Source organism: Falco punctatus (genome assembly GCF_963210335.1).
Source record: "Falco punctatus genome assembly, chromosome: 4".
In the NCBI taxonomy this organism is placed as follows: domain Eukaryota; kingdom Metazoa; phylum Chordata; class Aves; order Falconiformes; family Falconidae; genus Falco; species Falco punctatus.
This window is the reverse complement of record NC_137583.1, coordinates 62,088,535-62,110,566: the sequence shown is the minus strand read 5'-3', so window position 1 is coordinate 62,110,566 and position 22,032 is coordinate 62,088,535. Positions and strand designations below refer to the sequence as shown.

Below are 22,032 nucleotides of genomic sequence, written 5' to 3'. Positions count from 1 at the left end.
TGACATTTTGGTGTGAGAGAAACCCTGTGTCTGCTCTACAGTGGGTCACTCATTTTATGTTTTCCCTCTCAGCTTGGCTGCAAACCACCAGAAGGTGCAAAAGTAGTTTTCACGCCCAAGGGCAGCATTTTTATCCCATCCACTTGATTTTCAGGCTCTTTGCCCAGGCTGGCTCTACAGCCACGTTCGCCTCTGCCCTTCCCAGCAAGGCTGGAAGGCAGCAGAAGGCAGCGGGAAGGCTCTGTACTCACAGATCGGGTTTGCTCCCAACAAGGAATGGCTGGAGCACTGCAGAGAAACAGGACTTGCCCATGCCGCACCCCTGCTGTCTGGGAGCACATTATAGCTGTGAAGTTGGAGAAGGCTCACTAACATGGTCCTGAGAAGGCTGTGAGGAGCCCTGGGTTTCTTTGCCAGCAGCACCTGGGTAATTCAGAGGTGTTCTTCAGGGGTCTGGGGGACCCTGTGCTCTGCCTTTTTACCTTGCCTGCCAGACCAGCCTCGAGAGTGATGCTGCCCACCCGAGAGGGAAGCAAAGAAGTTTTCAGTTGTGTCTGCTGTCTGTGTTTGTCAGTGGAAGGATGGATATCTCTTAGGGAAGAGTGGGAACAATTGAATTATTTTATGCTGAGGCACAGTAAAACTAATTTTAAAAATTATTGCCTGATGTCCATAATTTATTCACAGTACTAGTCCCAGTCGAATTAATAAGACTATTACACACTTAAAATTAAGTATACACATAGGAGTTGGTAACATCAGAGTGTAATGTTTTACTTCTATTTTTTTGAAATCTCTTTGGGGCAAAATATCTTTTATTATTTCAGAGTTGTTAAGAGATTTAACAGCGTGTTCCCAAATGGATTGTGAGCTTAGCAGAAACTTTTTTAAAAGGAGTCGAAGTTTTTGAGCGCTAACGGGGCCCTCGCAGAAAGCCTCCAGGAAATGCCATTTCTGTGTTTAGTGCACTGCTGGGATAAATCTGTAGGGATTGAGGCAGAAAGCACTGAGTGGGAGAGGTTTAACAGAACTGGAAGCTGAGAAATTACGCCTTCTGGATCGTCATGTGCTAAAAACCAGACAAGGTTAGAGGAAACAGGTGAAGGGAACCAGAAGAATACGCTAGTGATAACAAGAACAAGGTGGGAAGCACAGATGCTGAAAGCAAAGAAGAAAGAGATTGTCAGATTTATGAATGTTGATTCATTTCCAGTAGTATGGCTTTATTATATGTGATTTCTGCTAGGCCTGGAGTTCAGCAACACTTCACCGAGGCATGTCTTAACAATGGGAAGGGAGCAAAGGCCAGCAGTGACCCTGGGCAGCTGGACAACACTGACAAACACTTCTCCTGCCCCAGAGGTTTTTTGCTACTGTTACGCAAATCGGATTCTTTTTAAACCAGTCTTAAATTTAAATAAAGTACTTCCTGACCTTTGTTACACCATCACTCTTAGCAGTGCTTATGGCTGAGGTTTTTTAAATTGTCTCCTTTTTAAGATTTTCTGTATTTGACAAATGTTGGTAAGTAATAAACAAGATACCTGTGTCTGTTAAAGGAGATACCAAGTGGTGGAGATGATGACTGGTTCTTCTAAGAGCAGTTACCTGTCTGCAAATACAGATCTAAAGGTTGGAGATGTCAGCTGTTTGGAAGAACTCAGTTTAAGGCATTTTCTATTTCTACACTAATATGGATTTTACAGAACAAAGATATATATATATAAAGCCAGAAGTACAGGCATTATTACAACTGGGGTTTGCAATATTTTTTTGTTTCCATATGCACAGGATTATTTTTAAAGCCTTTGCTGCATATTCCTAAGTACCTATGATTTAGCTTGCCATTTGAACAGCAAGGCAAACACGGCTTATATCGACATACCCTTTATAAAGTAGCAATCATTTAACCTTGCACATACACCTTATAGTGAAGCCTCTGTTACCTGGGTTTCTGCTGCCCCGTTTCTGTGTCTCTAGTTGAATCCAGTGGTGGCCCTACTGCTTTTCAGCAGAGAACGTTGTAGAAAACACAGGTGTGTGTGCACTCCTGTAACAAAACAGAGGTTTGAGAGATCAGTACGGTGTAGAAAAAGGACAGTATACCATTACAGGTTACACACAGAAGTGGTAATTAGTGCTTCGGGCTCTGTCTGGGAGTTCTGTGGCAGTTGAACAAACATTGGAGGGTGGTTGCTGTTCACACCTTGCAAGAGAGCAGGTCAGGCTGCAGCTGCCTAACCATGCCTGCTCCAGGCAGTGCCCCTTGCAGGCACTTTACATACTTTTCTTCTCAAAATAACTTGGAAAAGCGGTCTGAAATTGCTGGGTATTTGGGTATCTCTGTTAGCGTAAGGAGCTGTTCACAGTGATGTGCAGTGCCTCAGGGCTTAGCCCTGCCCCATCCATCAAGGTTGAGAAACTTCCCAGAACTGCAGATAAAACACTTCATTATTCCTGCCTTGACCTCGACAGTCCCAGCTTTTATATGGAAGACTTTTGGAGCAAAGAAATAGGAAAAAAAAATATATCTTTTTCTGTCTCCTTTATGGTTAGGGGCTGAACTTCCCAAGGCTTTGTTCTTCTCCAAAGGGATCTCTAGCTGAGGTGTCTGTGTCTCATCGCTCCTTCCCCAAACTGAGCACTGGAGTACTCTGCCTATAAAAGACCTCAAAACAGGCTGAACAAGATCTATTGTGACTGCCTCTAACAGGCTGCAGGTTTATGATCAGTTTAACCAGATCTAGTTCTCCACCCACCTGCTCCTAGCTATGTCTTCCTCTCTTGCGATGTTTCATCTTTACCTTTTACAGGGCATCTTGTCTCGCTTTTTTTTCTTTCTGATCACAGCTGAGGGGAGGAAAGAGGTAAGAGCAGCTCTTTTGACAGAAGTCCAGATTTAGCTTGGTGAAGTGGATTATGAAAAATGTTCAGGAGTGGGAAGTTTGAGGGTTTCATGGCCTGTTAGAACTTTTAAGTTATCTCACTTAGGATACAGGGATGTCCAGGTGTTACCAAAATTTTCTTCATCTACTGGCTGAGATCGTCAGCTATTTTAGGACTTTAAAGTCTCTTTCGTTCTAACCTGCTGAGTACTTTTCTAAGGTTAAATGAGGAATTTCCTTCCAGACCATCATACCACTGAAGGATAGCTGCCATTCATGTTCCTTTAGTGGGAAAATAAATTATCTAGGAAAGGAAGAGAAGGGACCAGAGAGCCACACTCAGAGAAAGGGCCTGACCTCAGCAGTAATAATGTTTTTCGTTAAAACTATTTTTTTATATTAAAATGTTAATCAAACACTGTCCATTGAAAATAATTAAAAGATTGCAAATGCGGATTCAAAGCCGAGGCCAGGTTATTAGTTATTTCGATATGACTTTGATTTTAACTGTTAACTACTCGTGGAATGTGTTTGCTCACTCAGCTCACATGCTTTTCTGTCTGTGCCCTGGCATTTATAATGTTCTTGTGGGAAATCAATTATTTTAGATCCTTCTTCCTGTGAATAAATTTGTGCATGGAATTCCATTTACAAAAGTCTATCAAAAACAAATAAAAGGCACCAACTACATCTGAAGAATTTAATATTTAAGGAAATGTTCATACACAGCATTTTTTCATTATTTTCCCAGCCCTAAGTCTTGATTGAGATTAAATATTGGGCCTGATTATGACCTACAAGATATAAGCTTCATCCGTTCCAAAAATAACATTAATCTCTGTGACCATTAACCTTTCCTTTTAGAAATAAACATTAATGAAAACCAAATAAATGCAACTGTGTATTATGCATATTATTTTTACGTGTATTTTACAGAGTTCGTTTAGTCGAAAGAGGATCTCCACATAGTTTGCCCCTCATGGAGTCAGGAAAAGTAAGTACTGAAAGAAGATTTAAAGGTACCTTCTGTGGAACATCTTTTCAGTAAATTTCCATTTTGGTTTATTTTGACATGTAGTGTCGAGAAGGGCTTTATCAACTGTGTAGGCTGAAGACCTTTCTTCGCTGTTGAGTTTACAGCACGATGGCAGTAACTGGTGTGTTACTGCTCCCTCAGGGGCTGTGCCTCCCTCTTGTACACAAGAGGCATTTCCTACTTTCCTGCAAAAAGAAGGTATTTCATCCTCCGCGTCTCACTCTTGAAACAGCCACCCAACGTGCCACTCGTGAAGGCACTTTTTATCGATGGAGACCCATCTCCACTGAGAACTGGTCTGAGATTACTGACGCTATCTACTGATCACGGCATCGCGGTTGGGGCAGGGTGAGGACACAGGACTGGCTCACAGGGATGGGGATGCTGCTCTCAGCTCTGTCCCTGGCTGCGCTGTCTGGCCGATTGCCCGTGGCCGAGGTCTAAGTGCGCTCTGCCTCCGGGCAAAAGGAGGGGTACCATCCCCGCTGCACCGAGGCACCAGGGCACTGCCTGCTCACTGACCACCCTCGGTGCTGTGGGTGCTCATCCAAAGCTCTCAGTAACCATCATTTTGCAGAGACTCGTGGTCATAAGATGTTCCCTTTTCTATTTTGGAGTTCAACACCTGCCCACCTCTGTAGCAGTTGAGTGTCCCTTCCATGAAGTCATTTGCAGGCCGTTGTTCTGGGGAGGTTGCATGATGCTGCTGGCTTTCTTTTTGTTTCAGGACAAAGCGCCATGTGACTAGCATTTTTTTTTCTCTCTTCTAGTATATACTCTCAGAAAGACAGGGCCACTTGGTAGGATCTTTATATTGTAGGTGAACATTTGATTTCTGAAGAGTTTTTCATGATGGAACAGCTTTCACAAAGAGAAGAGGGTTTGTAGCATTTCCCAGATATCTCAGAATTTATTACATCTACAGAATATTTTAATTTTTCATGTTATAAGTCTACTTTAACTTTTTAAGGATTTCTTCTTGTTTCTAATGAAGTCTTTTGGGGGACAAAGAGCCAGCATATGATTGCATAAACTGGTATCTGATTTCTTACTGCCTCATGTTTTCTTTCAATAGATCCTCCCAGGAGTACGTATCATTATTGCTAATCCAGAAACAAAGGGACCCTTAGGAGATTCTCATCTTGGTGAGGTGAGTCATGAAAACTTAACCTTTATATGCTCTGAGCTAAATTGCAGAGATAAAGCTATTGTTGTGTATGCCAGTGGGCCAATGGTTTCTTCCTATAGTATGTCTTATCAAAAGCCCAGTTAAGAAAGTTGTGAATTCTACAGATCTTTATAGTATATAAGCTGTGCAGCATGGTATTTGTATAATTGTTAAAATTGTTAATAATATAACCTGATAAATGCTAATAATAGCTGAAGTTTGTTAAAAAAATAAAAAAAAAATCTGCTTTTCCTAATTATTTTCTACTTGGTGCTTCACTAATTCTATTGGAAACTTACATGAAAAAATAAGTTTATTGATTAGTCCAACTTCACCTAGATGGTTTTCTAGTGCTATTCTCTTTATAATCATTGTGCTTAAACACAAAGATGTACTCCCATTAGCTGAGTTGAGCAAGGCTGTATGTTTCTCCAATTTATTTTATGTTTCTAGGAAGAGAAAAAAATATTATTTTCAATGAGCAATTAAGGATCTAATTAACAACGTGAAGAATTTGCTTAGTCATAATTGAAACGACAATCTAATATGTGAGATTCATCTGTAAGATTTCATTACCGTGAAACTGTAAAAATTTCCATGATGCCTTGAGTTAGAAGAGATGAATCCTCCAGAAGTGAAGGGCCCTGGCTGCACCCTTTAAAATAATCTGTCTGGTGTTTACGGAGGATGCGCTGCTGGTGTAAATACACTGAAACGGGGCGGGGAGGCTGTGGAAAGAGCACTGTGGTCTCTGGGCTTTTCTGAAAATTGCCATAACCAAGCAGACCTCCAAACTAGCTGAGCCATTCCAGGAGCCAGAGGGCTGCGAGGCAGGTGTCCCCGCAGACATGAGTCCGGCGTGTCTCTCCTGAGGCACGGCTCCACTCCGCGCTTCGACAGCAGCAAGGTCACACTGGGGTCTCTGTGCCTAAAACTGGGTCAGCTACAAATTCAGCAAGTGTTAAAAAGTGTTATAGTATTATCTAGCTATGACTAAAAACATTCACGTCAAAAATTTTCAACAATGCTTCGTTCTGGAAAGCTACTTTAATTAATACCAGTATAATTGCTTTTAACTTAGATATGGGTTCACAGCACTCACAATGCCAGTGGGTATTTTACCATCTACGGAGATGAATCTTTGCAATCAGATCATTTTAATTCACGACTCAGCTTCGGAGACACACAGACTATCTGGGCTCGAACTGGCTATCTGGGGTTCCTGAGAAGAACGGAACTCACAGATGCAAACGGAGGTAAGAGGTTTCTCGTCATCTGGGCCTGTGCATATATTTTAAGACTGACACTGTGTCTCTTGGTCTGCGCTGCCTGCCATGTATGAAATCTGTAGCACTGCAAAAAAGCCTTAGTTAAAATAGTCGGAAAGTAAAACAGAGGGCAAGATTTCCCTGCTGAGACAGTTGCTTTTCCTTTGCTGTACCTCAGGTGCCACAAATCCCTTCCACCAGTGACATTTTGGCACTGTTAATGTTCCAAGTGCTTCAGCTTGAAAAATAGGAAATGCAGCTTAAAATGCCATCATTTGCTCTCGCAATTGTACCTGCAGAAACACATCTGTGGAAATAGGAAAAGCCTTGTTGTGAGTGTGATCGCCATCCCTCCGATGACAGCCACCTTCTTTGATAATTATTGTGTTATAAACTTATTTACAGAAGCTGTCCATTTCTCCGATTTCCCTGTCTTTAAACCTGCGGGGATAGTTACAGAAATGTAATACAAGCAGTAGCCTGCAGCAGAAGCTACAGGGTGTCTGGGTTTCTGTCGGGAAGGTACAGGAGTTTGTTAATTGTTTTTATGACACCCCTTGTCTCGTGTAGAGCCGTAAGCCAGCCAGCCCTGCCAGGAACACAGTGGCTCTGCTTGGGCAGACGTTGCGTTCCTGCGGCTTATGTGGAGCACAGCGCGCCGGCAGCGGCTGGCTGAGGTGGCAGGCGAGGCTCTTGGCACAGGATGGTTTCCAGCAATGCTGCAAGTGCCTCCAGGAGTGATCCCAAGGCCCCGGTGGCAGGGCGGTTAGAATAGCTGCTATTCGGCCAACCAGTCAATTCATCAAATTTGAAAGCATCCTAGTAATCACTGTGGATTATGACTGCTGCCTGTGTCCTTATGTTAGCATCTTCCAGAAGAGATTTACTTTCTGTTGCACAGGCTTTTTTCATTTCATGATAGCCCAGCCTTGAGAAAATTTGGGATTCTCTGAGGATATTGCAACTTAAGCATCTAAATGGCTTAAATCTTCTGGCAAAGATTTGCTGAGTCCCTGTTCTCCTCCCACTTTTAGCTCCCAGTGCAGAAAGGTCTCTGCGCTTAATTACCAGTAGAGGTTATATTGCCATTACATTGCCACCATGCAACTATCTACATTAATGTAAAAGGACTCAGTTATCTTCTTTTTCAGTCTATTAGCAAATACTATTTCTTCATGGATAACATACAGTTGTTTATATATCAGCCTAATATCTTCTCAGAAGTGTCATTGCAGCCTCATTTATTTCTTTGATCAGTAAAAATTTGTACTACAAGAGCATTATGCTCCAGAGCTTGCCGTTTGCCTGAATGAGCAATTTGCTATCTGGCATATAGCTCATATTTCTAATTTATTGTTAAACACCTTTGTAAGACACCTTAAGCATCAGTACTGACCATCTCTAAACTACTGAAAAAACATCATCTGTACTGTTAGGGTCAAATCCATCCTTTCTCTTTCAAAAGAAACAAGAGAGAAAAAAGGAGCCTATTGTCTATTTAGGGCACCTTAAAAAAAAATAAAATAAAAAGAGTCTGTTTTGCATCCACCTGGGAGAAAAACAGGAATTTTGCCACTGTCTTTAGATAAAGATTTCCACCTTTCTCTTCTTCAAATGGGAATAGTGCTTCTGCCTTCCTTCTGCGTTCTGCTCTTCATCCCACTTTAGTAATGGAAAATTCTTATCAGTCTGGAATTTGGGGTTTCAGAAATTCAAGGGTAACTTAAAAATGCTATACTTATTTTACTTAATTATTAATGTAAACATTTTTTTATTTTAATGTACTGCAGAACAGAATAATTTATTTTTTTTTCCTCACAACCAGAACGCCATGATGCACTTTATGTTGTGGGTGCATTAGATGAAGCCATGGAGTTACGAGGGATGAGGTACCATCCGATCGATATTGAAACCTCTGTAATTAGAGCACACAAGAGCATCACAGAATGGTAAGGATTATATAACAGCATGGCCCTTATATAAAGCTGAAATATCTATAACGTCTGGAGTTTTTTCTTGGATATTGCAATTGATCCAGGAACTGGCCTGTCAGGATGGTCACAGGATTTATAACTCAGCTGTAAATATGTCCTTAGGATGAAACTTTTCTACAAACAGATCTAATAAGGAGGAACTGTTTTCTGGTAAGGTCATTCAATATGTTTATTTTTTTGCATGGTTTTAAGTGCAAGTGAAGGATTAAACTTGTAATTTGACAGACCCAAGCAGCTCTCAGGTGGGTCAGTAGCTGTTTCTTGGAGTTAGAGATTTATATTCTAACCAGGAAAAGCAAAGTGGCATGAGTTCAAGCTTTAGGAGTTGTTATTAGAAGGAGTAAGCAAGCAAACATTTCAAATAAATGAACACACTAATAAATTTTATTAGTGAACACACTGTTAGTTTTGAATTGGTTATTAATAAATCAAACAGTGATCAAATCCAGGTTACAATGGAAATTGAAGCAGTAAATCAATGACTTAATAATGATGTTGTCTTAATCGATGTATCACATCATCAAATGAACACAGCAGGTAATCATTTCTTGAGGCCGACATGAGAACAAATTGCTTTTCATTATTCTTGCATCAGAAGATTGAGTTAGGTAGTTTGTTTTGATATAACCTCAGCTCGGCTGTTCTCCTTTCATCCACAGTGAACTTGTCGCAACAGCCAGAGCAATTTAGTGCGGATAAGACGTGACTCTCCATTTTTCTTTTCAATACTGTCTGCAAAGGTGTAACCTGGAGCAGTGAACTTAATAATGAAGCACAGCGACTGGACTGGTTTCTTTAGTCAAAACACCTTGCTTTTTTCTTTAATATCTGTTAAAATTAAGGCAGTTAATTGCTTGGCTGACTATAACTGAGGGTTTGCCTTACTCCGTCTTCCATAGAGCGTTATCCCTGCTGGTATGGTCTTGTGCCAGCTAGCCGTTACACAGGGCGGTGGATTCTGTGTCCTGATATAGACCAGTGTGAACACTTTAAGGATGCTGTGAAATTCTCCTAAATGTGTCAGATCAGTATCAGCAGTGGATGGAGAGTTTTCAGATTAAGGTATTTAGCTCTGTTAGAAGATGGCCACAGATTCATAAATCGATGTGTTCAGCAGTACCTGTTTGTCAGAGATGTGTGTGTCCTCAAGGTGTGAACTCATGGGCAGTAAATGAAGTAGCCCTCTCACCCTGCAGAAATGGTCATCGTGAGTTTCAGTGGCCAAAAATGCTTAAATTGTATTTCTTTTTCCAAGACCACTGAGAGCACTTTGAGGATCCTTTTCCTTCCATTATCATTGAAATCCTGAGTGGGATAGTGGCAACTAAAAAAGCGTTGGGGTAAGCTGGGAAGACTGAAGAAAAAGGCCAGTGTATTTCTGCAAGGAGGTAGAAGTACATGAGAGTAATTCTTCATGCCTTAACTCTTCCCAGCAGTTGGGTGATAATGTGCAAGGCACGTGAGCAAGATTTCAGAAGACACACTATACTATTACTACCCTTTGCCCAAAGGCCAAAATTGAAAGTCTTTGGGGTTGGTTTTTTTCTCAAAGAAGAGAGAATGCCGATGAGTTAGACATTGCTCTGATGTGGTCCCTGCAGAAAATGGACACACAGTAGTTCAGAGCAACAACATCTGGTTTGTTCACAGTTCCCAGCCTCTTCCTAACCAGTGCTCTGCCTAAGAGCTCTCTCAAGCCACCAGCGTGGAGTTTTCATTCTTAGTCCTAGTCCTGACTGTCCTTGATTTACCTCAACTTCTCTTTCAGCTTCTCTTAGAGGTGCTCCTCTTCTCTTTGTGAAACACAAAATAATAGCCAGTTAAATCTTACTTTTTATATATACTTTGTATATGCCTTTCTTTGGACGGGGCCATGAGCCTCTGTTGTTGGAGGCTGCTGCTGTTTCAGTTACAATGACCCATTAAGGATTTAACTGCATCAGTACCTGTTGCAAACAAAAGACAGTGGGTACGTGCAGTTGCTAGATTATAGAAATAGCCTCCGTGTCCAAGGCACACATGCTCATTTTTGTAACCTTTAACACTACTGAGGATAGCGGTGACTTGTTGACTGACATGTGATCCTGCTGTACAACTTCTGTCATTGAGGATCAGCTCTAAAAATTTATTTAGAAGTATTTTTGTCTTTGAAAAAATTTAGCGCAAAATCAACAACCTCTGACTCTGGACTTCCTGCGCCTCCTATTGGGTGCGAATTTCTTGAGAAAGTGCAGCCTTCCTGCATCCCTAGTTTTTTGGTTTGGGGTTTTGGTTTTGAGGTTGTTTTTTTCATCAGGACTGTAAAGGTACTGTATTCATAAGTGATACATGCTGGCTAATACATCTTCATCTCAACCGGTGAGAACATAAAGGGCAATATTTCCTTTTACTTACAGTGGTCATTGTTGAGTTAGAATCGTGACATATGAAATGAGTTTTAAATTAAATGGAAACTCTCTTAGGCATGTCAGTCGCTCTAGGACATAATATAGAAGCTTCAGGAAAGTTTTGGGAATCAGTCTTCTGAACTCAAACTAACTACTCCTAAGCCATGTAATCGGGACCTGCTCCTGAATCTTGCCATTAATTGCTTTCCCAAGTAACAAGCTAACAGCAGGTTTAAGGCATGGTTTCAAGTGCTAACTTATATTTTAATAAAACCTCCCCAGGATTTTTTGTTAAAATATATATATAATACTAATTTAGATGTTTGTACAGTAATCCATCAAAATTCTAGGACCTCTCTGGAGATGGTCCCTGTGCAGACTGATACTTAACTTTTTTAATATCCAGCATCAATCAAAACTTACTAAAAGGTCTGTGAAAACATAATTACGAATTAAAATTCATTTCCTAGCAGTGCAAAGTCAAAATGAGCCTGCACAGCCTTGCTTTGGCTGCCCATTAGTTTTCCAGATCAATAAGCACATAAAAGTTCAATCAAATAGTGCTTTGGCAGGATCTGAAAATGCATTTTTTTTAAATAGTAAGTACTTTTCTCCTAAAATCCATTCTGTTAAGCATCAACATAGATCACATTTTCATAGCTAACTTTTGGGCAAAGTAAGATATGTTTCCAAAGTTCGGGGACTTCAGCATGTCTTAGTAGACTAAAACAGTGCCCTTCTGTCTCAATCAAGTGTTGACTTTAGGGTAGGTACCTCTTTTTGAAGTTGGCTTGTATACATAATATATTCTAACTTTCAGATGCTTATGCTCAAGACAGTTCTGAGAAATTAGCCCTCTCTTTATTAAGGTAACAGAAGATAAAATAGAGGGCTTGATATAAGAGCTGCATGTGTAGAATATTATTATTTATGCTATGGAATAAGTTAGAGGGAGAATTAACCATGGTCTGTGTCTTAAGCACCTGCAAGGCAGAATGAGATTGCTCTTTGTGGAGGCTCAGCCCTGCTGACCTCCTGTGAGATTTCACAGGCTTTGGAGACATTTGAGACGTGGAGAAGAGGATGGAGGGAAGCATACGCCAGACGTTCATACCCTCCCAGCCTCCACATTTGGAAGGATAAATACATTATCCTTAGCCAGAAAAGATGCCCAGTAGCAAAAACCAAAATTTGTCTGCTTCAGCTCAAAGGCTTAACCAAAAATCTGGGGTCTTACAAAGTTATTTTAGTAAAGAGGAGATACTGGTAATAATGATGTTCCCTTGACCATCTCACCTGTTACTAAGGAATGTAAAAACTCCTGTCTCCTTAAACTCAACGGAAATAAAACACAGCTGAAATAAAACAGATGGAGACATTGCTTATTTCTGTGTAAACCAATTGGTCCAGAAGAATTGCAGCTCTTTTGTGCTGAGCTCTGACCTGCCTGGACAGCAGCCAGCCCAGTCCAGAAGGCACATAGCCATGCTCACCTAGCACCATCCAAGCAAGGAAGCCCCCTCCCCGGGCAGCCGAGGACCTCTGTGCAGCCTGCAGCGTGCCATATAAATGTTCCCAGGGCTCCGCACGCCTTCGGTAGGCAGAGTTTATCCCAAAGAGCTTTCAGCTCAGATTGTGTGCCTGCTGTTGCTTTTGGTGCCTCCTCTTTTAACCTCCATTGCTCTTCTTGGCTGCTCTTCAAAAAACCCCCGAGAAGACACCTCCACCCACACATTGCTCACGCATGCCTTTGTGAACACAGCGGTGCTGTGACAGTTCTCTGGCTGCAGAGACAAGCACACGTTGGCTTACTACCTCCGTACGTGACAGGCGAGGATTAGATTTGAGTTTCTGTGACGATTAGCCCACTACTTACTATTGCAGCAATATTACAAGTGAGAGTTAGCGGGGGCTGTTTTCCTGCCCCTGCCTGCAGACGTGTTCTCTCTTGCTACTTATGCTTTACGGTGAACATACAGAAGGAGCCCTAGGAGTTGAAACAAAAAGTAACCAAGGTGAAATGAAAAGGGTAAAAAAGGAAATGGGAAAAAAAAATGAAAAAAACCCACCGCTAATATTATTTTTTCTTTCCTTCCAGTGCGGTGTTTACCTGGACAAATTTATTGGTCGTTGTAGTTGAGCTGGATGGATCGGAGCAAGAAGCTTTGGACCTGGTTCCTCTGGTCACCAATGTGGTCCTGGAGGAACACTATCTGATTGTAGGGGTAGTGGTGGTTGTGGACATTGGTGTAATTCCTATCAACTCCCGTGGAGAGAAACAACGTATGCACCTACGAGATGGATTTTTGGCAGACCAGCTAGATCCTATCTATGTGGCCTACAACATGTAGTCTTGTACCTTAAAGCTTCCATGGACTTTACTATAGATGTATAAAATTTTTTGGTGTCCACTAAAAAAGTGTGCAGATAAGATGCTGACACTCATCAGAATGGAACTGTTTCTATTACGACTTTTAAAAGCAGTCACGATTGGCGGGAAATAAAATGTGAAATGTTTTCTTTTACCACTAAATTTTAGAAAAGAAGGACTATGGGGTAAGGCCCTTCAGTGTGTTGGAAAAGCCCATTTAAAACTTTTTGTGTTTTTTTTTTTTTTTGCTTATTGGACAATACTGCTTTTTGAGTAAATGTGGCTTTGTATTTTACATTAAGTAAGCTGAAGTAGATGGTTTTTTTTATTATTATTCTGCCCTCCAAATGGATTCTTTTAAAACAACTAATACAAATAATTGTTTTCTTCATTTGTTTTGATATGTCATAAAAAGCTGATGAATACAGATCCGTTACTAACTTAAGCCATTTTAGATCCCACACCTTAGGAAACTATGTAGTGGTACGAGGAGAATACCCAAAGTAGCACCTTTCAATTAGAAATCTTGCAGCTTTCTGTCAGAGATGCTGAAAGCCCAAAGGCCAGAGAGCCTTTGCTGTTAGCATTAGAATGGAAGAAATTTATAAATAAGGTGTATTTCGGCAATGAACTTGCAAATATCTTTGTACTAAACTAAAAAGATAAAATAAGTTAACTACTTCTTCTGTAATTATGTACAAAACGTTTAATTTATTTTGATCTCTTTAGAAGTATAAAAGAGAAAAAACATTCAAGAATATTAAACTCTTGAAATGTTTGCTAATATAAAAACAAAGTGTTGTATTATCTTGAGTGGATAGTATCACATCAAATATATATATATGAAATATAAATTCACTAATGACAAAAGATTTTAAAGTTTAAAATGCAGTACTTGTCACTTGCATGGTGTCTCCCACTGTAGATAATCAAATGTTACTCACAAATTTTTTGGAAAAAAAAAAAAAAGCAATCCTGGATTGCTAAGTATCCCTGTCAAAAAGAATCCTCTAGATACCAGCAAGTGGAATTATTGCTGCCTTTAAGGCAGTGAATGAATTTAAGACTAAAAATGCACTACAATGATTTTCTTTTCTTTGCCATGGAGGCAACAATAAATATTCGTGCTGGCATGTGCATACACTTGTTAGACTTAGAAAAGGCAGGTTGAGGAATAGCACTGTTGTCTAGCTGCAAAACTTTGTTGCACAATTCTTTTCATTGTTTTAGTTGGTGTTTTTATTGCTATAAGGAAAAGTTTTGGGGTTATTTGCACAGAGTTATCAATTTGCCTCTCAGCTAGGACATATAGCTCGGTGGCCAATGCATCCAGTTTACATTTACAGGAAACGATTGTTTCGATGGTCTTTAATTTATTCCTTAACAGAGAGGAGCATACAGTCACTACAACGGATTTGGCACGAATCGTGCATCTGCTAACTAGTCCCTAAACGCATTAAAACATCAGAGGAACCGATCTGCCTGTTGAAAGAACGGAGGAGTCCCGCGGTCTCCGATACGAGGCCATCGCGGGAGAAGAGTCTGAGAACATGCATCACAGCTGCCTTCATTTTACTACCTTTGGATAAAAGAGAGGTTTGATTCCCCCATTCTGTTGTCTTCCCTGCAGCCCATGCCCCTTTTTTTAAAACCTTCCCCTTCCTCCATGTGGTTGTAACTGAATTGACCTGTTCGTGATCAAGAGTGGGATTTACCAGCCGCAGTCCAAGAATGCTTTTCTTATTGTCCCAAATGACGTTCATGTGCTGGCTCTCATTACCGGATATGCATGACTAAGATTGTTGCAGGGCAAATGTAATCATGTTTATATCACGTATAAGGAAGTCTCAATGCTGGGTGTTTAAAATCTTTTTAAAGGGTAGGGACGTTTTAGTCTGCATGTACAGTACAGAGCATCTTGCCATGTCAGACGCGTTTTCTTTCAGCCCATCCTTTCCGCCTTCACTGTCCTGTGAATAGCCCTATTCATGCTCTGCAGACCGATCCTATATTTTGTCAAATTCATTTTCTGCTCCCTGAAAAGAATAAAATCTGTTCTTTATGGCAAGTTGTTGTAAGGTTTCAGACAAGATGTTGATTGATTACAAACATAATTGCAGTGTGTGAACTAACTTGTGAATTCCTGCTATCGCTGATCTCAGTACTGCAAAACAAACCTCGTCATTCAAAGCATCACTTTAACCTTCACGAAGTCAACTTTGCATTTGTAGAGAATAAAAGAACTGCAATGCAGTTGTGAAACGCAGTTAATAACAGCTCTCTTCTGCAACCTGTCATCCATGGTTGTTAAATCCTGAGTTAAGAGAAATGATAAACTGAGTTTCTGGTTTTGTTGTGCAAGCAAAAGGAAGGAAACATTTAAGCACCATCAGACTGAGCAATAAAGAAGGATTGTTCTGTATTAGAAACTGTACTGTAGATAAACCATTCATGAGAATGTATAAAATGTTTGTCTTGTGACCTTGTGCTTTTGGAGTCAGACAAAACCATGTAATCAACTTGATGCACATGCACAAAAAAAAGAGGGTACACAATGAACATTTAAACACAAAACTAATCAAACAGGAGCAGATTCCTCATGGTGCTTGTTTATTATATATATTTAATCCTGCTTGACACTTTACCCAAGGGAAGACTGTCCCTTTTATCAGTTGAATGTTAGCAGCGTTATTTCATAGAGTGTGGTGACTGGTTAGAGAAATTCATGTAACTCAGCCAATCACAGTTTCAAACAAAAATTTTTATGTGCAAAGGACAGCAACCTTGTATGTTAAACCACCAGTACGCTTTGTACATCTGTGATAACGCCTGTTTTATATTCAAATGAACAAATAAAAGCTTTTATTTTTGTTGCTCTGAAAATATCAGTTTCTTAATTAGTCATCTACAATGGATCTTCCGAGAGCTGCGGATGCTCAGTGGAGGAACATGGAGAGCTATACTGTAATTTTATTTTGTTTACCTCTCTTGTTGCATAATTTATTAGTACAAATCATTATACTTTTAACAATGTTTAAATACTGGTGTGGGCATTTATTGCTGAAAGACTTTCATATGGCAACAAATGTTTTTTGTGAAATGTTTTTTTAATTCTTTTTAATATATTCAAATATACTGTTCACATTTTTGCTGAAAGTGTAAAGATTATTGTAAGCTTGGTAACATTTTGTGAGAAGCAATAACAAGCATTAGTACTGTAAAACTCCTCAAATTTGTCACTTATCACTTTTGTTGCAAGGTCTTGCTGCCAACATATTGCTAATCAGTCGCTTAAGTAAGTTATTGATCCAGGTGTTACATCTCTGCTGGAGCTTTCTGCCAGTGGAAATCCATGAGTAACTGCTTGGTCACACACATGGGGCTAGAACCTCCGTATCGATTCGGAAGCCTTGGACGACGAGGTAAAACCTCTAGGAAATGTGGTGTGCCTGCTTCCATTGGCCTTTTCCAAAAATTCCTTGAGTTCAGACCTGGCTGCCAGCTGCAGAGTAGCAGCATCCCCAGAGGAGAGGTTCGGCCCTAGCTCTGATTTTCCAAATGTGATTTCAAAGGGTGAACGTCTGAGTCTTCGTGTCTTTGGTAGCCCGTCTGAGAAGTTCAGGGTATAAAATCCCATGTCCACTTTCAGGCTGCTGATCACAAGAGGTGGGTGCAGGGTAGCAGACCCACGATTTAGAGTGCAAGCCAAAAATAGTGGAAGGGAGAGGGCAAGTCAGGGGTTGCAGAACCAAGACAATGGCAGAACAGCGATTGGTTCCCGATTCAATTTTAACAAATAGTCTTATTAAAAAAGAAAGGGGTTTGGTGTTTTATACTAATGTGGTAGGGATTTTTAAACAGTCAAAATATTTCAAGTACACATTTTAAAAATCATTTTGACAAACAGTGGCTGTAACACTGACAAGCTAGTGGGGAATCTCAACCAAAAAAATTGCAGGGGGGTTAGAAGCATGATTTCATGCACATAGGAACAGTATCGTTCATTCATTATCAGGTTGATACTAACAAGGTAAGAACAGGAAAAAAAGCTTGATAAAAGGCCATGCAGCCTTTTTTGTGTGCTTTTCAACAGAAAAATTTGCTTTATGTGCCATTATCATCTAAGCCAGGGGGGACGGGACACATGCACAGAGATGGACAACAAATTCTCACCAGTCACCTGATGAACAAACTCACAGGAGAGCTGCGTTTGGGGTAACTTCTAACTTTCTCCAGCACAGCTTTTTGCAGCCAGCCTGAGCCGTCACCAGCTGCCCCCTGCAGCCCTGGGGATACAGATCCCAGCATGGCTCCCACACTGGGCACACAGGTGGGTCTGGGGGTCCGGGCTGGATGCTGGCGTGGGCAGCACAGCAAGAGGTAAAGCCCAGAAGATCATCCCACAGAGGTTGGACCCCTCTGGCCCCAGGGTATGAGCCAACCCCGGCTTTGAATTTTTTGTTTTAGTAGAAGAGCCTTTTGCTTAAAACTGGATGAGGTTTGAAGAGGAAGAACACCGTAACCCCTGGATCTACATTCTGAAAGTAGTCATGAATCATTTAATTTGGGGTTAAAATGTAAAAGTTCAACCGGAGCTATTTTTTGGTATCTGGAGTGCTTCATTTGGCAGCCCACCTTCCCAAAAGCTCTCACGCAGCTTACCAGAAATTAGATAAACAGGCTTTCCTTTCCAGGGGGGGTCTGCTCTCCTTTGGGGAGTATCACCTTAAAACCACTCCAAAAATACTCCCAAGACTCTGTGCTCTGCTTCACCGATGTCACCACCTCCGGAACAGCAGCTCTCCCTTTTTTACCCAGCAAACCAGTACCAGCCTATTTCTATACATTTTTAGCATGCACCCTGATGCTAGAGACCACGTGGCGTTTAAGACCAGCCATAAGATCCCTAAGCACACCCTGCTGCATCGTGCCACTCCAACCGTGAGTGCTTGTCATTCTGCTCTGCGTGGACAAGATTTCTTCAAAGCCAAGGCACTACTGCATTCTGTATGTTCCACGTGGGGGGGGGGAACAAAAACACCACACACCAAAACCTTTGCCCCAGGGATCCCACAACATATCTAATAAAAAAAAAATTGCAAAATATTGTGCAGCTGTAGCCAGTTAATAGCTGTTCCTAAAGGCACAAGGGCATTTTGTTTCATTTTGTTCTTTGGTGGATTGAGGTTGGCAGGCTTCACATGAGGGAGCGTCTGGTGGAGCGGTCTGAAGGAGGGGACAAAGCCAGTGGAAGCACCATGACAGGGTCCCAGGTATGAGTGGCAGCACATGGGAAAGGTTTGGAGATGCTGGGAGAGGCACTAAGAGGGCTGTGCTGAGCATCCCGGCTGAAGAGGAAGGACACCAGTGGAGGAAGCCATGAACCAAGGGCAGGTCTGGAAAGAGCATTTGGTGTAGAAGGGCCAGAAAAGAGCATGTTGTGCATGTGGAGGTAAGGGTGAAGCAACTGAGACTGCCTAACCCCATGGTATCGGGCACCTGCACACTAGTTTTCTCACCCAGGTGAGCCCGTTTCAGATCAGGCAGCTGCAGGTGCTGGGACACAGCTCAGTCTGGAGGCTCAGATGAAGCACCACCTGCTGAATTCAGCCAAGGGGCTTTAGGGTAAGACCCAAGAGAGGAAATGGATGGAGATAGGAGGACAGATGTGGTGCAAGATGAGGACAGAGGTTCTCCCAACCCAAAAGGTTCAGGAAACTAAAAGAAACCCCAGGTCTGTATCAGGGGAAAGGCAGGGAGTGCTGAGAGAAGGCTGGGGCAAGAAAAGCAGCTGCATGCAAGAAGAAAATAACGTTTCCATGAAGCAAGGCTGGGAGGGAGTATGGCACGGCCAGTATTCACAGAGCAGAGGAAGATGAGAATTCGAGCTGACAACTGCCCAAAGGAAGTCAGTGGCCAAGGAGATACAAAGGAATTAAATTTTCCATTGCAGACACACATGCCCCTTAACATTTCTAGGATGTCTTTCACAAACATTTGGTTTCAGATACTGTCCTGAAGTCCACAGAAGGATTTTTTTTATTTTTTTTTTTGCATGCTCCCCTCTCTCCATACCACACATTGGGGTGAGGACACACACTCCTGTGCATCTGCAGGGCCCCACAGCCGGGCGCCCATCCTGCCTGGCCGTGCGGGGGGCAGCTGCCTGCAGTGGGGCACTGACAAACCCACAGCCCACACTGCCAGTCCAGGGTGTAGAGCCAGCAAAAACTGAGTGGGTGACGTTTAATCTCTTCCCTTCCCTCTGCCTACAGCTCTTTGGTTAGCAAAGAGAAAGAGAAAAGCAAATGAAGTGTAGTCTCAGCTGTAACTTTTTTTCATTCAAAGGATGGAAGTATTTTTCCATCTTGGGGCAAAGCCTTTTGACAGAACAAGAGGCTTTGAACTGCTGGTTTAAGTCATAATAAAATGCCTATTAGAGATCACTCAGTTTTGAAAATTTTCCAAGAAAACCCAGATTTGCTTAAATGAAAGCTTTTGTTAAAATGCCCCCTTTTCCAGCGGCTCACGTAACAGGCCCGTAGCCTCCCTGAGAAAACAGTGCAACTGCGTTTTTGCTGTGCATGCAGGCAGACACGTGCACTTTCATTGCACTTTGCTTACAACTAACAGCAATATTTCTATCTCCAGAACAACAAAGCCAGAGCACCTGCAGGAGAAAAATGAAGTCAGGATGCAATGTGTCAGTCCAAGGGACAAAGCGTAAGTGCCGGAGAAAGCAACCAGGAGTGCAGGTTACACTTGGACTCATTGGCAGTTTGACTCAATTTTAAGTAAAATATATTTGCTCTATTTACCCAGTCTTGGTTTGGAAATGCTGAGCCACAGAAAGGATAGCATTTAGGGGACATCGAGAGCACTTCCTCGGTGCAGACCTGCACTTCCAGTCACACCCTTTGAAACAAAACAAAAATCCCCGAGACCACATCTGACTTCTGCTTTGAATATGAATTGACTCTACCCCCAAGGGAGAGCATTTTCATTAGGGTCCTTAAAGAGCAGCAGGAATTACACGGCTTCCTCGCCGTGCTCAAATGGCTCCCATTAGGAAGTACACGAGCATCTTGGAGGGCTCTTCTGAAGTTCGGCATGATCAGTTCTGCTCGCTGACGCAGAGCTGGTACCCTGCGCCCCGCTCCATGGGGGAATGCTGGGCTGGAGGAGCACCCTGATCCCAGGGTGCCCCATGGGGGATGGGCGAGGCAAGGAGCCCCGCTTTGCCACACCAGTGAGCTCACACATGGCATCAGAGGCTGGAGGAATGTGACCATGCAAAGAAGTTGAGTTCAGTAAATGGTAAGAAAGCTGTCTAGAATTGCCTTCAGGGCACAGTTCACTCCACAAAAAGCCTTTGGAAAACTTCCTCTGTCCTTTGTTACAGGAGCATTTCTGCTCTGAACACAGAGCCAAGCCAACTGAACCATGGATTAAAAGGTTACTAAAAAAAATTAAAAAGTAGAGGATAAAAGAAAATCCAAGCCAAAAAAAAAATAATCCCTCCCCTGCCCCAATCCCATCTCTGATGCAGTGCTCACTAATTTAGGACAACCTGACGGACTCTCTAAGTTGCTATGAATGAGGGGACTTCTAATCAAGGCAGTCAGCCCTGGGAAGGGCGAGACACCACGAGCAGATAGTGAGAAGAACACCATTATCTACCTTACGCAGAAAGAAGCCTTCAAGTGAGGAAAGTTCTGGCTGTAAGAGGAGACAGGCTGGGAAGGTGCTGCAGTCCACTGACATCATCAGCAAATTAGTCAAAAAATAAGACAGAGATAATTCCCCCCCCTCAAATGAGAAAAACCCCACTGGGGGGACATGCATAGTCAGCAGGGACTGGCGGCAGCGCTGAGGGTGCGCGTGCTCCACGTGAGACACGAGGGGCTGGTGACCAGTCTGGGGTGTGAGGAATGAAAATGCCATGTACTGGGAGATATAAAAAGCAGCCAAATGAGGGGAGAAGGCAGGGAAGACCCCACGGTAACTTCTGGGATCAGTCAGCAGGCTCAACCTGTCTTCCCCTCCCTAGGGATGCCTATCGGGTAAGGATTTTTCCTGTGACTAACTTATGCTCGCCGCTATTAGAGATACTGTTTTATGCTTGCTTTGCAGTCACCGTATTATCACCCGCAATCTCTGAACCTTACTCCGTCACAATTTTATATTAATAAAGAGTGTTATCCCGTGGACTGTTAGTGTTAGTCCTTCGTGGACGTTAGCAGCTGCTGACAGCGGGTAACACGTTTGAATAAAGTGTGAGGACCCGCCAAGGGCTCCCCCTGATGCTGTTGGTGTGCTTCCCTGGACAAGGCAGCCACATCGCCCTCCGATCCAGCAGGGCCATTCAGTGAGGGGTCCCTGTAACGGGACGCTGATGAACTGGTCGGGCACAAGGTTCTCTGCTCTCCTGGGGTGCTGCCAGACAGATCAGTCACCCAGGACTGAGCAAATCTCTCCCTGCCCTTCCGTGTGACACCATGGTTACTCCTTTGGAAACAGTTCTGCGTGTCTTTTATCCAGTCAGCCCTTGTGAAGCCATGTTCATAGGAATATAGAGCGGCCCACATAAAGGATGCTCAGGAATGTCCCAAGGGGTGTCTCTAATCCTACAGCTGAGCTACATGTCCTGCACACACTGAGTCCCCAGTGACTGCCACCATGTCGTAAAGTGACTTTTTTAAAAAGCCCTATAGTACCAACATGCCAAAGGACACGTTTTACCCATATACCAAACTGCCACGCCATTTTCCTACTGCAGCTTCCGGATAGGCAAATGAGAATGGCTTTCCTCTTCTTCCTCCTCCTCTGCTGCCTTGTCTTCCAAATGCTGCTGACACATTGCTTTGAATTCCAGCCATAGCAGTCGTCATTTAGCAAAGACCCTCCAAGCTCCAGGAGCCCT

The 22,032-nt window shown here is 42.4% G+C and overlaps 1 protein-coding gene across 7 annotated transcripts in view; it reads left to right on the top strand.

Moving 5' to 3' along the window:
- DIP2C (disco interacting protein 2 homolog C) overlaps positions 1–15,992 on the top strand; it is a 325,883-nt gene extending 309,891 nt beyond the window's left edge. For all 7 annotated transcript variants that reach the window (XM_080385105.1, XM_080385104.1, XM_080385106.1 and 4 more), the window contains 5 exons: positions 3,822–3,879; positions 4,997–5,071; positions 6,171–6,345; positions 8,183–8,306; positions 12,837–15,992. In XM_080385105.1, the coding sequence (XP_080241231.1) occupies positions 3,822–3,879; positions 4,997–5,071; positions 6,171–6,345; positions 8,183–8,306; positions 12,837–13,089 (685 nt within the window). In that variant the 3' untranslated portion in view covers positions 13,090–15,992. The remainder of the gene's footprint in view (positions 1–3,821; positions 3,880–4,996; positions 5,072–6,170; positions 6,346–8,182; positions 8,307–12,836) is intronic.
- Positions 15,993–22,032: the final 6,040 nt, after the last annotated feature.